This window comes from Acanthochromis polyacanthus, chromosome 3 (genome assembly GCF_021347895.1).
Source record: "Acanthochromis polyacanthus isolate Apoly-LR-REF ecotype Palm Island chromosome 3, KAUST_Apoly_ChrSc, whole genome shotgun sequence".
Lineage (NCBI taxonomy): Eukaryota > Metazoa > Chordata > Actinopteri > Pomacentridae > Acanthochromis > Acanthochromis polyacanthus.
Window position 1 is genome coordinate 40,440,915 of NC_067115.1, and position 15,134 is coordinate 40,456,048.

Genomic DNA, 15,134 nt, shown 5'->3' on the forward strand with positions numbered 1-15,134 from the left:
TGGCCTAGTCTCTGTCCCCAGGTTCAGGCTCCCCCTTTTTGCCCTTGCCCTGCCCTGATATGGTCTGGAGTCCTGTCCAGACGTCTCTTGTGTTGTTGTTCTGCAACTGATCCTCCATTTTCTTCCTGTAGCTGGCCTTTTACTCTCTGATCTTTCTTTTAAGGTCCCTCTGTACCCTCTTCAGGTCTTCTGTCACCAGACTTGAAGGCCTTCCCTTTCTTCATCAGCAAGGCACTCATCTCAGGAGTCACCCATGGCTTATTGTTCAAGACACACCGTACCCTCCTAGTAGGCACGGTGGTTTCTACATAGAAGTTCATGTATCTGTAACAGGGGTAACTTTTGGTCTTCCCCACACTTCTTAATACCCGGAACTCACCAGGTCATGTGACACACCCACATGACCATGGGAGCCAATCTTGTGCCACCAGAGCATTTTGAAGATCCCCTTGCTCCTGTCATCCTCAGTTGTTGAGAGAGAAGCAAGGAGGAAGCAGCTGCAGAACCAGACCATATGCTCGTTGGGGACCTCTGTTCTTTTCTGTGTGTGCACCCTTGCTATCTGAACTGGCCAGGTGCCCCTGCTTTGCCTTACCCTGCCATGCGGTCCAACCACTGATGGCGAACTTGAACAAGGCCAGGAGTCTACGGAAGCCCCGAAACAACTCGACCCAATTCCACCATTAATGGTCTGGTAGGAGGCTTCTGCAGCCTTCCTTGAACTCTCTCACCTCCTCGAGCCATATTCCCCCACTCACTCAAACTCTTCCTGGACATTCAGCGCTCTGCCTCCAACTACAACTCTTTCCAATAACTATTCCGCTCGTATGGGACAGGTGTAGCGGGCCTTGGTTTTTATTTTTAAAAACTGGAACTGGAATGAACTGTTTTCCCATTGTGCACATATGATTTTGCCGGTTTAAAATTTGTATACTTTGTAAATATTACTTTCCTTTGTCAAATCACTTTAATAATTAATTTAATATAATCTCACGCAACTTAATATTCTTGTTTGTCTTTATTTACTGCACTGCTTTCCAGTAGCCGAATTAGAATCTTCTGATTGATTCCACTAGCCAATACATTAGTAATAACACAGCACTTACAAAGTAACAAGCAAAAACATGCTACATTTCTTGGCGAGCTGGCCAGGAGAGCAGTTAAGCAGTAAATATTGGTTATTCATTCTCACCAGTTCCATTTTTGGTCAATATGGAGGTGTGATGGCCATGTCCACAGCCACACAGAAAGTCCCAGCAGTCAGTCACTCACAAACATTATTTTCACATGTTTAAGTATTTTGAGTTACAGTCATTTAAATCATTACACACAGTTGTTTAAAATTGATTTTTCTTTGTTTGAGTTACCTGATTGCGGCATGGAATCCTGGCGTGGGCAAACAAACGATGAGGCAAAGGGCGGAGCAGACCTTTGTGCAGGGGGCCCTCTAGTGGACCGTACCAAGAAGGGCTACATCATACGGGGAATCACGGTTCTGTTTAGTTGGTTTTGTTTGCTGTGTATGTAGTTTCCCCCTGTGTCTTGGGTGTGGTGTGTCCCACTGGTATATACCGGGCTTTGCAAAAGTTCTGTTACACTAAGTTTCATGATCTTTAGAGACGTTTACATGTCGGACTGAAAAATCAAGATGGAAGTCAAAAGAGTTGAGATATCTGCTCTCCTTCGTGCTGAACATCAGTCGGATGACCGTCCACAGAGTCGCGGAGAGGCTAAAGAATGGTGAAGATTTTTCAGGTCTTCACCATTCTTGAAAGATCATCTGAAAGATCTTCACCATTCTTGAGCCTCTCCGCGACTCTGTGGACGGTCATCCGGCTGATGTTCAGCTGTTTGGCTCTGTCAGACTTGTTGTGGCCAGCATGAAGGAGAGCAGATATCTTGATACAACTTCACCGAAGAACAAATTTGTGTTAATGACACCTGCCTATAAGGTAGAACTTTCAGTTTGTTTAATGGAATTTTTCACTCCGACATGTAAGCATCTCTAAAGATCATGAAACCGTGTAACAGAACTTTTTCAAAGCCCGGTATGTTGCCCGGTGTCTCATGTTGGCAGGTCTGTTGTTTGAGTTGTTTAGGTTTTGTCACTTTTATTTTCAGTAGAGTTATATTTTGTTGACCTTTTTTAAGGGCCCTATAGTTTTGATTTAATTAGTTTTGGTCATTTGTTTGTAAAAGTTGTTTTTTTGAAAATAAATTCTTCTCTTTTTAATTTTAAATCTGTGTCATTTTGCGTTTGACTGCTTGGCCCACGACAGGAGGTATTTGACACCTTAAAAATCAATATTCCAACTGCAGTTCTTGTACACTGTAAAAAATGACTGTTGAATTTACAGAAAAATATTGTAAAATCCCAACAAAATATTAATGTAAACATAAAATCAAAAATTTACTGTTAAATTCACAGTAAAATGTAGTATTCAGTAAACAATATGTGTCTGTTAAGCTTACTACAAGAATATGTAATTGTTACATTTTTTTCTTGTTCTAATAACAGATCTTTGTATTAAAAACACAAATATAATGTTATATTAATGACAAAACAATTTTTGTCAAAACGACATTTAAATGTTGTAAAAACTAAATATTTTTTCTGTTGACTTTTAAATGTAGAGAAAAAAACTTAAAATGTTTATATCTTTCTTTTCTTTTTTTATATGGGATTTGTATACATGAAGTTTTTTTTATAAAACACGTCATGTGACACATGTTCTCAAGCAACAATTCTAATATTTTTTGTACACTACAAGAACAGAAACTGGTGAAAAAGTGTGCGGAATAACAAAGCAAGTAACAGATTTCCTTCCCTCTATTCAATTTCCTGTGTGTACCAACCATATTGTTAGCATTGTGTTTATTTCATTCTATTGTTCTCTGTGTCTCTGTTCCTCTGAGTCTCTGTTCCTGTGTGTCTATTTATCTTCTTCCTCCTCTTTTCCTCCCGATGTAGGACGGAGTCTGGGAGTCGCACTACAAAAAAAACTATCGCTGCCTCCTCAAGTAGCTCCAGCGATCATAAACGTTCACGCTTTTTACGTAGCAGTTGGGGCGACATTTCCAGCGCCCCATCGGCGTTAAATTTGGCGCCGCCGATAGGCCAATTATCAGTAATTTTCCCCTAGCAACCATAACCTGATTGGCTATTTAGCTGCAGGACTGGGCGCCTAGTTTTGAAATTTGAAGTTTCTGAGTCTGCTCATTGCGCGCTGCAGAAGTAAAGCTAGTCTCTGATTGGATAATTGGTGTGAGAGCGGGAGCTCTGTTTACCGCAGTCATTACCGACCTAGCGCCAGACAAAGCGTTACAAGCGAGGAAAGAGCAGAACTGAGAGACTTGTGGAAAACTCCGGTGGATTTAATTCAACTTTGAAGGCTGTAGTTGACGGTCAGCGTCGTTTGTGGCTTCAGCCTCAGGCTACATTCTCACGGTAAGACTGATTTTGACTCATTTTGTTTGTTCATTGAGCAACAACTTAGTGCTGGTAGGCGCACACTTGATTCTGAAAATGATAACCTGCGTCTTTTGTAAGAGAGAACTGAGCTCGTTGAAGGCATACGTGCTACACTGTAGAGTGCATAGAAATGAGCCTCGTTGCATTTTTAAATGTGTTGGTGAACAATGCAGTCGAACTTTTGCAACATATACTGGATTCAGGCAACATTTTTATCGTGACCACAGTGCACCGCAGCCATGTGCCTCAGCCATTGTTGCAGATTTAAAATGTGCTGTTTCTTTATGTGTGTGCCGTTTTCAGACGGTAAAAGAGCTAGTTTCTCATTTATTCAAGCATATAGAAGAAGGCAGATCTGTAAGCTGCCCTGTGCGTGGTTGTACACGAGTTTATACCAAGGGTTCCTCATTTACTTCGCACATGTCGCGCCAACATAAAGCGTGCTCAACAGACAGCATTCATGACATGTACAGAGAAGTTGGTCCTCAGTCCTCAAGTCTCATCGAGTCTTTGGATGTTTTAGAAAGCACAAATGAGCCCATGCCAACCACTTCTACAGCCACTGATTTGCCAGAGCAGGATAGCCAGACTTATTTGAGGAACATGTGCCTTTTTTACTTAAAACTACAAGGACAGCTTCTTGTTCCTGCCACCACTGTTCAGACTATTATTGAGGAAATGCTAAATGTGCATGACTTAGGATTAAACCACACACTGACCAAAGTAACGTCTTTATTAAAACGTGACCTGGGACTTGAAGATGAAGCAATTTCTAAAATAACTGATTGCATTAAAGATTCTGATCTGTTCTCTTCATGTCATCATGGCCCTCTGAGAACCACATACACCAGAAGACAGACTTTTACTCAATTGTTCAAGTACGCTGAACCCAAAAAAGTTTCATTAGGGACAGATGAAACCATGACACAAAGATATGCTTACTACATACCAGTAACAGATACTTTGAAGAACCTTTTACAGTCAGATCTATGGCAAAATTCAGTGTTACAAGAGTCAGGAGAGTCAAACGGAGAAGTTCTCACAGATATATGTGATGGGCAAAATGTCAAACAAAACCAGTTTATTGCTGAAAATCCTAAGTGTCTGAAGCTGATTTTATATCAAGACGCATTTGAAATAGTGAACCCACTGGGTTCTGCAAAAAAAACTCATAAAGTTCTTGCAGTTTATTTGTCAGTTGCAAATCTACAGATTCATACGCGCTCCAATACTGATCACATGTTTCTTGTTCTGTTGTGCAGTGAGAATGATCTTAAGCGATTTGGCGTAGCAAAGGTATTTTCAGAATTGTTGACAGATCTGAAATCCTTAGAGACAGAAGGAATCACTGTAAATGGGGAAGCACTAAAAGGAGCTCTGTACTGCATAGCTGGTGATAACTTGGGCTCTCACGCCATTGGAGGGTTTACTGAGAACTTCAGCCGCTCTCAATATTTTTGCAGGTACTGTGAAATCACAAGACGCGAGTTTGAAGCAGATCCAACCGTCTGTGGGCCACTGCGTACACCAGCAGAATACGACGCTGCTGCAGTTGCTAATCCTGAGGCTGAAAACATTCAAGACAACAGAGGTGTAAAGGTAAACTCTGTGTTTAACGAGCTTCAGTCATTTCATGTTGCCCAACCTGGTCTGCCGCCTTGTTTGGGTCACGATCTCTTTGAAGGTGTCGTATCCTATGACCTTGCGCTCTACCTTAAAAACATGGTAAAAAAGAAGAAGTGGTTCACCTACACTCTCTTAAACAGGCGCATCAGACAATTTAAATACAAAGGATCAGAAGCACTCACTAAACCATGTGCTGTCAACCCTGAAGCAGCCAGACTCTCAGGCCAAGCCATTCAAAATTGGAATTTACTGAGGTTGTTGCCTGCCCTAATTGGGGACAAGGTGCAAAATCCAGAAGATGAGGTTTGGCTATTGACACTTCAACTGAAAGATGTTGTAGATCTCACTTGTGCTCAAAAGATTTCTTTGTCCCAGATAGCATATTTTGACATTCTGATTCAGGAATATTTAGAATCTAGAAAGTTGTTGTTTCCAGAGGTTACACTCAAACCTAAACACCCTTTTTTGCGTCATTATCCAGCACTTTTTCTAAAATTTGGTCCACTGATAAGATTGTGGACGATCCGATTCGAAAGTAAGCATAGCTATTTTAAAAGATGTGCTAGACATATCAAAAACTTTAAAAATATTTGCCAGACATTGAGCGAGCGACATCAAATGTATCAGGCATACCTTTTAGCTGGGCAAGGATGCAGTCAAGTCCTGCAAGTGAAAGACAGCTGTCTCTTTTATCCCAGCCTTTACTCTGACACAATTAAAGATGCAGTGAAGGAGTTAAACCTCTCAGAAAGGAATACAACTGTTTCTACAGGTATTCAGTACAAGGGCACTACTTATAAGAAAGGACAGTTTCTTGTGTACAGAAATGACGAGTACATAGAGTTTGGTGAACTTCTCTTGATTCTACTGCACAAAGACACAAGTGTGTATTTTTTGATGGATATCCACAAAGGTGTCTTTCTTTCAGAATACCATCTTTACTCTGTGACTAAAAGCAGTCTTGGCTTACAGTGTGTTGACATAAATGATCTTGTTGACTTCTATCCTTTGGTGTCATACATTCTTGATGGACACAAAGTTGTTCCGCTCAAACACAGTATTGTAGAACAATAGGAGTCCAGTTAACCTAAGCAACAACTATCATACCTTTCTGAGAGAACAAAATGTGTACCAGCCGTAAAGAAAAGTTAAAGTGCAACTCACCCCAAAATCAACTATTTTTTGCTGTTAAATGCAAGAAATGCATGTTTAATAGTGTTCTGTACATATCCTGGTCATTACATTCACATTTGAGTCATGTTTTCATAAAAAATACACTTTGTAGCAAAAAACATGTGGGTGGTGCCATCTGCGGTAAAAATGTGTAACTGCATCAGTAACTCAAAGACAAGTGGCTTGGCTGAGCAGTATAGCTGACATCAGCAAAAAGGTGTGCAGTACAAACTGACATCAGCCTCTACTGGCCAATAACGGGTCCACATCAACCTCCTCATCCTCCCTCCACCTCTGCTGAACAACGTGGGGAAAAAAGCCTCCACTGGGATTGCTGGCTGTAAAAGAGAGGCGGATCTCTTGAGTGGGATAAGCCGTCACGTTTGTTTGAGAACTGTCAATCACAGCCTTAGACCCGCCGTCTCTTATCCCCACGTGGGGGTAAGACTTGTGCTGGATTTAAAACAGGTGTGGAGAGCTAATTTGGGGAGGGTTAGTCACCCTTTAATATACTGTACTCTATCAAGAGTACAATATTTTAAAACACAAATACATCATTGCTTATATTTCGCTTTCTTTACATTAAAGTTATGTGCAATTGGGCGTATACCTGAATATTTTTTTTTTTACTTACTTTTGAACAGTGTTTTTTTTTTCCTTTTTCTGATTGAAGGTGTGACAAAATGTAAAAATGAGCGACGTCGAACAAACTTTCTTGAACGATGTCATCACCGAAGTCCTTCCTGACCTGCCTGCCCCAACGAAAAGCATCTTGGAGGAGCAGTTGCAGTCTATTGGGGTGGAGTGCTATGACGACTTGCGATTCATACAGGAGTCTGATTTGTCAGCATTGAGACCTATCCAAGCCCGAAAGCTGCTTGCTGCTTGGAAGCTGAAATGTAAGTTAACAACCTCAAAATATTGTGTATCTAAAGCAAATGGCTATTTTCTTGTACATTTCTCTTAATATAGATAGATGATGTGGTATTTTTTCTCATATGCAGATCAGACTCCTGAAAACAGCTCTCAGTCATCTGTTGACTCTTCACCTTCTACATCACAGCCATTGCTCTCTGCAACTCCCAGAAGCTCACCATCGACCTCTTCCTGTAGCCCAGGACTTGCAATGGCATGGATGGATAACTTTGAAATTCCATATAGCAAATTTCCAGAAGAACTAATGCAGCGCTTGGAAAGGGGAAGAAGACCAAGTCCAAAACTAAGAAAAGAGATGATTCGTATTATTGTAAAAGAGATGACGAAAAAAGGCTCCCCAATAGGCAGAAAACATGCAAAGGAAGTTGCCAAAAAACTTGTTGCAAAATACCCAAATTCTTTACAGGACACAATTGAGGGAGATATTGTGGGAACCGGGTACGATTCACTGCTGAAACAGTTGCTGTATAGAATCGACAATGTTAAGCGCAATACTACACCCACAGTAAGGAAAAGAATACATGAGACTGACACAGACACTGACGAAGTCCCAGCAGAAAAAAAGGCTTCTATACAAGACACGTACGGCTGTATTAAATGGCATGTCAAATTTCTGCCCATAAAGGAAACACCTGAGAGCCAGCAGAGAAAAAAGAAGAGCTCAAGAAGATGTTTCAGCAGTCTGATGTGAATCCGGAGGAGGTCAAGAAGCTAATGAAATGCACGTTTTACACCCAGCGGAAGGACGTCAACGAGGGAAAGAGCATCAAATACCTGAAGGAGGAGTGGCCTTTTTTCTTTCAGGAAATCGGCATGTCTGTCCACTTCAAAGAACTGACAGGAATAGAGCTGAACGAAACTTTCACTAGAAACTTGGATTTGAAGGGGAAAAGACTGCTTAACTACATGGCCAAAGTATGTATCAACAAGAGCAAGAAGTTCCTGCAGACTTACACAAGACTTGAAATCCTGCGAGGTGAGCGGAGTGGCTGCTCTGAAGAAGTAAAGGAAATGGTCCTTCTCCTTCTCTGCTATTTTGACGAGAAACAGGAGGCGATGTTCTTCCATGTGGACGATACCTGCCTGGCAGAGGAGGTCCAACTGGAGCAGGTGCCTCTGACACCCACCTTGATAGTGTGCGGTAAGTAAAGTGAATGTGTTTACAATTTGAAAGTTAACTAGTGTGTAACTCCTGTACTATTAAGTGATTTATATTTATTTTAAGTATTTTCAACATTCTTTTTATCAGACAAATAGTTTTGGTGATGTTATTACCTTGACAGTTTCAGCCGCTACTGCTACAGCCTTCTTCAGAAGTGTCACTGACGTACAGTACAGTGACATGTCTCTTATCAGCTGTTCTTCCGAGACCTGACCAGTCTGACAGACATGAGGATCTGTCAGACTGGCCACGCCCCCCGCCATCTGATGGTCTGTGCAGCAGGGGGAATTATCTTTGGAGAAGGGCGTTCCAGGTGTGGGACAGGAGGAAACTGCATCACAATTAATGTGTTTTCCCCACGTTTTCTGATTTCGATGACAGGGAAAACACATTAATTGCGATGCTCTCTGTGACAGATTCTCATGACTGTCAGACTGGTCAGGCCTCGGAAGAACAGCCGATAAGAGACACATCACTGCACTGTAAGTCAGTGACACTTCTGAAGAAGGCTCTAAGCAGTAGCCTGTCAGTAGCTGTCAAGGTCAACTGTCAACACTGAAGACAAAATGAACATTGCTAAATATTTTTGTTTACAGGGCAGTCCTGTTTTTCTTCAAAACGATTCATGCTGAGTGTGGACAAGAAAATTGTGCATCCCAACATCTCGTCCTTCATATCTGCACTCTGCTTGATGTTTGGAAGCTACTATTGCTTTAATATCCACTACCCAACGGAGCTGGCCTCAACGCTTGAGTTTCTTCAACGGTGAGTAAACATTTTATATTTAAAAACACACTTCAGCAGAACATCTTTACAGTAATAGAACCGACCACACAAAAGTATTGACACAACCTTCCGATCATGAGACAACCCGCTCTACCACCTGAGCCACAGCCGCCACCTAGATGACATCAGAGCAAGGCCTAAGAAGAAACTACAAATGTGCAAAAAGGAACTACAAAATAGGAGAAATGACATGAACCCTTCTTGCCCGATCAGGGCAAAAAAATAAGTAATAAAAGTTAATTAAAATTAAATTCTGCCATAAAAGCATAATGGGAAAACATAATAAAAAATTAATATAGTGATGTTTATTTGGGTCGTTTTTCTTCCTCTTTTTTAAAGGTGACTGTTATGAGTTTCGTTCTTCATTACATATAACATTTGCATATTACTTGCTCAGAAGGACCTCCGAGGGCCTCTGTCCTCTGAGCCTTTCTGCTGCAGATAATCTCAAAACATCGTAGAAGCATGAGGTCAATAATTTATTTATTTTATTTTATTGACCTTTATTTAACCAGGGATGTCCCACTGAGATTAAGAATCTCTTTTGCAGGGGAGCCCTGGGGGTGGGGGTTTTATGGGAGTCTATTGTGCATGTTTTTAGTGGTAGGGGAAACCGGAGTACCCGGAGGAAACCTACGCAGGCACGGGGAGAACGTGCAAACTCCACACAGAAAGGCCCTGGAGGGTCCAGGAATCAAACCCAGAACCTTCTTGCTGTGAAGCACAACCGCTGCTCCACCGTGCCGCCCAAATTTAAGTTTTGATATTAGTGATACTAGTGATGTTATCACTTTGGATTCTAGAGGGAGGCAATGATCCTTTATTACAGTTTGCTAAAATTAAGGACATTATAACTTAATGTAAATGTTTGTTGTTGTTTTTTTTTACATGTATTATTATATGAATTACTACATGTATTTTATTTTCGATGGAAAGAGGATCTTCCATCGAAAATGGAAGATCCTCTTTTCACTTAACCAGAAGGACTTTACTTCAGAGTGATTGATATTTTAACCTGACTCGAGTGAAAAATAGCATCGAACCTGTTGAAGGTCGGATGACTAACTTATGCCAAATATTGTATTGTCTTTGAAATAAACGCTTTAGATGAGCGTCTATGACATTAACATGGTGGTGCAGCGGTTAGCGCTCGTGCTTCACAGCAAGAAGGTCCTGGGTTCGATTCCCGGACCCTCCAGGGCCTTTCTGTGTGGAGTTTGCAAGTTCTCCCTGTGCTTGCGTAGGTTTCCTCCGTGTACTCTGGTTTCCCCTACCACTAATAGACTCCCCTTAACCCCCACCCCCAGGGCTCCCCTAAAAAAGAGTTTCTGAAACTCAGTGGGACTTCCCTGGTTAAATAAAGGTTAATAAATAAATTAAATTATATCTGTTATTTATCTGAACTCATCATCTGTTGTCATTAAGTCAAGGTAAGAAGTTTATGCCACAAGATCATAAATATAAGTTGCTTTATGAGAGGTCATTTTCAGCTTGTTGTTTCAATAGTAAAATACTGTGCATCTATAGTGTGTTTTTTTTTCCCTACAAAATTGTGCATAGAATTCATGCTGCTCTCTTTTCAGTAAATTCAAGCAAGATGCAAATGTTGTCGCATGTAAAAGAGAAACAAAACCCATAACAATCACCTTTACAAAAGATGCAGAAAAACAACCCAAATTACATTTTTATTTTTTTCCCTTCTATTTTCATGGCATTGTTACTTTTTTATTGTTTTTTGTCTTGATCAGGTAAGAAGGGCTTATGTCTTTTCTCCTATTTTGTAGTTCTTTTTTGCACATTTGTAGTTTCTTCTTAGACCTTGCTCTGATGTCATCTAGGTGCATTTCCGTCACACAGGGAGCAGATAGTGCTGAGACCGCGGCTGTCTGGCTGCAGGCTCGTCTTAGCTGTTGCTCCTCGTTGCTGAGACCCCTCACTGGGGAGAGTCCTTCTTAGTGTGAAGATTGGTGAGAGTGCTCCTTCCTCCTTGCTTTCAAACAACATTAGTGTACCACCATTGAGTCGAATGAATGATCACATAATTAAGCATTTAGGCTAAGGCAGCCTCGCTATATATTTTGTTTTGCTGTGTTTTTGGTTTGAAGTAAGATAGCGACAAAACATTTATCCATATGGATTTGTTTGTTTGTTTTTCTTCAGTTGTTTTTACTCAATCAACCCGGAAAAAGGAACCAAAGTGGAGAAGAAAAACCCTCGACGTCTCACGGTGAATCCTCGCGTCCTCACTCTCATCCAAGAACTGTCTGATCACGAATGGTGTGACTCCTGAATATAGACTGAACACAAGGCTGGTGCCTCTCTCAGACGTTTGAAAAGCGAAGTTGTAAGTTTTCATTTTGTTTCATGTGTTTTTGCACATTGTCTTACCGGTCTTATTCAGTTTCGCTGAACATTCAAAAGACTTGTGTCAAATTTAAAAAGTCTGTTTCTTCGTATTAGTTTTGACTAAAAATTGTACTCTGGTCCATAAAATTGTACTTCATAAATGTTTCGAATCAACTTTTTTTTTCTTGCGAGAGTTTGAACTCAATCCTAACAACTAAACCTTTTGTGATCCTTTCTACATCATTATACTAGTTCCTCAAAAACCTTGTTAACATTTTTTATATGGCTTTGTTGATCAATGGATCAATTAGTGTGAATATATTATGTTCTTTGTGTGTTGGGCTCAAGAATTGTTGTGCAAAATGGTTACCTTTCAGTTCATATTGATACCAGTGCATACTTTCCCTGTACTTAACCTTACAGGAGCACTTTTTGTAGTACACACGTGGACAAAATTGTTGGTACCCCTCAGTTAAAGAAGGAAAAACCCACAATTCTCACTGAAATCACTTGAAACTCACAAAAGTAACAATAAATAAAAATTTATTGAAAATTAAATAATCAAAATCAGCCATCACTTTTGAATTGTTGATTAACATAATTATTTAAAAAAAACAAACTAATGAAATAGGGCTGGACAAAAATGATGGTACCCATAACTTAATATTTTGTTGCACAACCTTTTGAGGCAATCACTGCAATTAAACGATTTCTGTATTTGTCAATGAGCGTTCTGCAGCTGTCAACAGGTATTTTGGCCCACTCCTCATGAGCAAACAGCTCCAGTTGTCTCAGGTTTGATGGGTGTCTTCTCCAAATGGCATGTTTCAGCTCCTTCCACATATGTTCAATGGGATTCAGATCTGGGCTCATAGAAGGCCACTTTAGAATAGTCCAACGCTTTTCTCTCAGCCATTCTTGGGTGTTTTTGGCGGTGTGTTTTGGATCGTTGTCCTGTTGGAAGACCCATGACCTGCGACTGAGACCAAGCTTTCTGACACTAGGCAGCACATTTCTCTCCAGAATGCCTTGATAGTCTTCAGATTTCATCGTACCTTGCACACTTTCAAGACACCCTGTGCCAGATGCAGCAAAGCAGCCCCAAAACATTACTGAGCCTCCTCCATGTTTCACCGTAGGGACAGTGTTCTTTTCTTCGTATGCTTGGTTTTTGAGTCTATGAACATAGAGTTGATGTGCCTTACCAAAAAGCTCCAGTTTGGTCTCATCTGTCCAAAGGACATTCTCCCAGAAGCTTTGTGGCTTGTCAACATGCATTTTTGCAAATTCCAGTCTGGCTTTTTTATGAGTTTTTTTCAGCAGTGGTGTCCTCCTTGGTCGTCTCCCATGAAGTCCACTTTGGCTCAAACAACGACGAATGGTGCGATCTGACACTGATGTACCTTGGCCTTGGAGTTCACCTTTAATTTCTTTGGAGGTTGCTCTGGGCTCTTTGGATACAATTCAAACGATCGGTCTCTTCAATTTGTCATCAATTTTCCTCTTGCGGCCACGTCCAGGGAGGTTGGCTACTGTCCCGTGGGTCTTGAACTTCTGAATAATATGAGCCATTGTTGTCACAGGAACTTCAAGCTGTTTAGAGATGGTCTTATAGCCTTTACCTTTAAGATGTTTGTCTATAATTTTTTTTCGGATGTCCTGGGACAATTCTCTCCTTCGCTTTCTGTTGTCCATGTTCAGTGTGGTACACACCTTTTCACCAAACAGCAGGGTGACTACTTGTGTCCCTTTAAATAGGCAGACTGACTGATTATGAGTTTGGAAACACCTGTGATGTCAATTAAATGACACACCTGAGTTAATCATGTCACTCTGGTCAAATAGTTTTCAATCTTTTATAGAGGTACCATCATTTTTGTCCAGGCCTGTTTCATTAGTTTGTTTTTTTAAATAATTATGTTAATCAACAATTCAAAAGTAATGGCTGTTTTTGATTATTTAATTTTCAATAAATTTTTATTTATTGTTACTTTTGTGAGTTTCAAGTGATTTCAGTGAGAATTGTGGGTTTTTCCTTCTTTAACTGAGGGGTACCAACAATTTTGTCCACGTGTGTACCTATACAAAAGTTTACATTTTTGGTTTGACAAGGAGTTTTCACTTTTGAAAGACAAATGTTTTATTTTTTTAGGAGTCAGTTTTATAAAAGTTTCATTGTACCTTTTGTATATAACTTTTAAAAGCACCAGGGCTGCATGAGTTTTGCAAAAAAAAAACCTGTTGTGACTACTTCAATTAAGACATTTTGAAATGCATGAAACTGCTAATAGGAGTTAGGAATGTTTTCCGATTAGATTAATGTACTAATTGTAATGATATTATTCAATTTAGATTAATGTTACAGCCCTAGAAAGCACACAGCCCCTAACACTGGTTTCATCTATTGTTCTCAGGGTGTGAAATGTTTAAAGCCATAACATTGGAAAATGTTGTTTAAATAAATGTTTGAAAAAAATTGCATCATGTCTTTTTGAAAATAGAAAAAAGATTGTGTAGACCGAATTAATGTAAGGAAACTGGAAAAGCCAGTAAAAAATACAATATGATGCATATTGTGTTGCAGGATTAATTTGTAGCTGAAACAGTGATTTGTGGTCAGGAAACCTAATATATGCTGTCAATTATTAGTGCAATTTGTGTATATTGCACAAAATAATTTCCTTAATATCACTAGCTTTTACTGTGAATTCAACAGTCCAAATTTGTGTTAACACATATTTAATGCATGTAAAATATACAGAGGAAGTGCTATTATAAATACAAGACAGTTATGCTAATTCATCAAAAAATGTTAGTAGATTTAACAGGTTTTCATTGGAAATCAACTGTGATTTGAAACACTGTAAATTGATTTACACTATTTTTCTGTAAATTGACTTACAGTGTGTATGTATTTTTAACAGAATTTCCCTGGTAACCCCAGCTGCCAGATTTTTCCTGTAAAATCAACAATTTTTTTTTAACAGTGTAGATGGAGCAACTGAATCTGCATTGCGGGATGAAGTCATTGATATTCTGAAACAGTGTGGCGATATTAAACAGAACATCACAATTGAAAATACTGACACTGACTTTGATGACCATATCGTTGTTGAATATAAATACAGTTCAGCATTTGAGAAAATATCTCCATTACTTGCATATACATATATTTCTGAAGCCGGTAATAACTTTCGTGTTCAAAGTTTACCAGATCTCTACACATCCAAGATATGTGGTTCAAGGACTCACAAGTTAATGGCAGAGTTTCAAAACGTTGCACATGTAGCCTATATGCCGCTACTATTAGCACTGTATTGGTACTAATTTGCAGTAAGTTATTAATTGAGTTGGGCTGAAATTCAGAAGGTTCTAAGTTCAGCTCTAGGAGCGGAGAAAAGGAGACTGGACACAGGATTAAATATTAAGTGGTACCAGTATATTATATTTAGACAACATGACATACAAACGTTTAACAATAACTCGAATGGCCATTCATATGGGAAAACACAATAAATTCATAATAAGTGTCACTTCCAAGTTACAATCTGATGTGCAACATCAGAGTGTCCACGTAGGACTTCCCACAACACGAGTCCAAAGTCTTTGCCAAGATGGCATTTAACACAACCA

General features: G+C 39.8%; 1 protein-coding gene across 1 annotated transcript; it reads left to right on the forward strand.

Moving 5' to 3' along the window:
* The first annotated feature begins 2,704 nt into the window (after positions 1 to 2,704).
* Positions 2,705 to 11,936, forward strand: LOC127533166 (uncharacterized). The gene is made up of 5 exons (XM_051945645.1): positions 2,705 to 5,071; positions 6,945 to 7,170; positions 7,276 to 8,348; positions 8,966 to 9,134; positions 11,316 to 11,936. Exons 1-2 carry the CDS (start codon positions 3,527 to 3,529, stop codon positions 6,948 to 6,950), a joined length of 1,551 nt encoding a protein of 516 aa, XP_051801605.1. The 5' UTR covers positions 2,705 to 3,526; the 3' UTR covers positions 6,951 to 7,170; positions 7,276 to 8,348; positions 8,966 to 9,134; positions 11,316 to 11,936.
* The last annotated feature ends 3,198 nt before the right edge of the window (positions 11,937 to 15,134 follow it).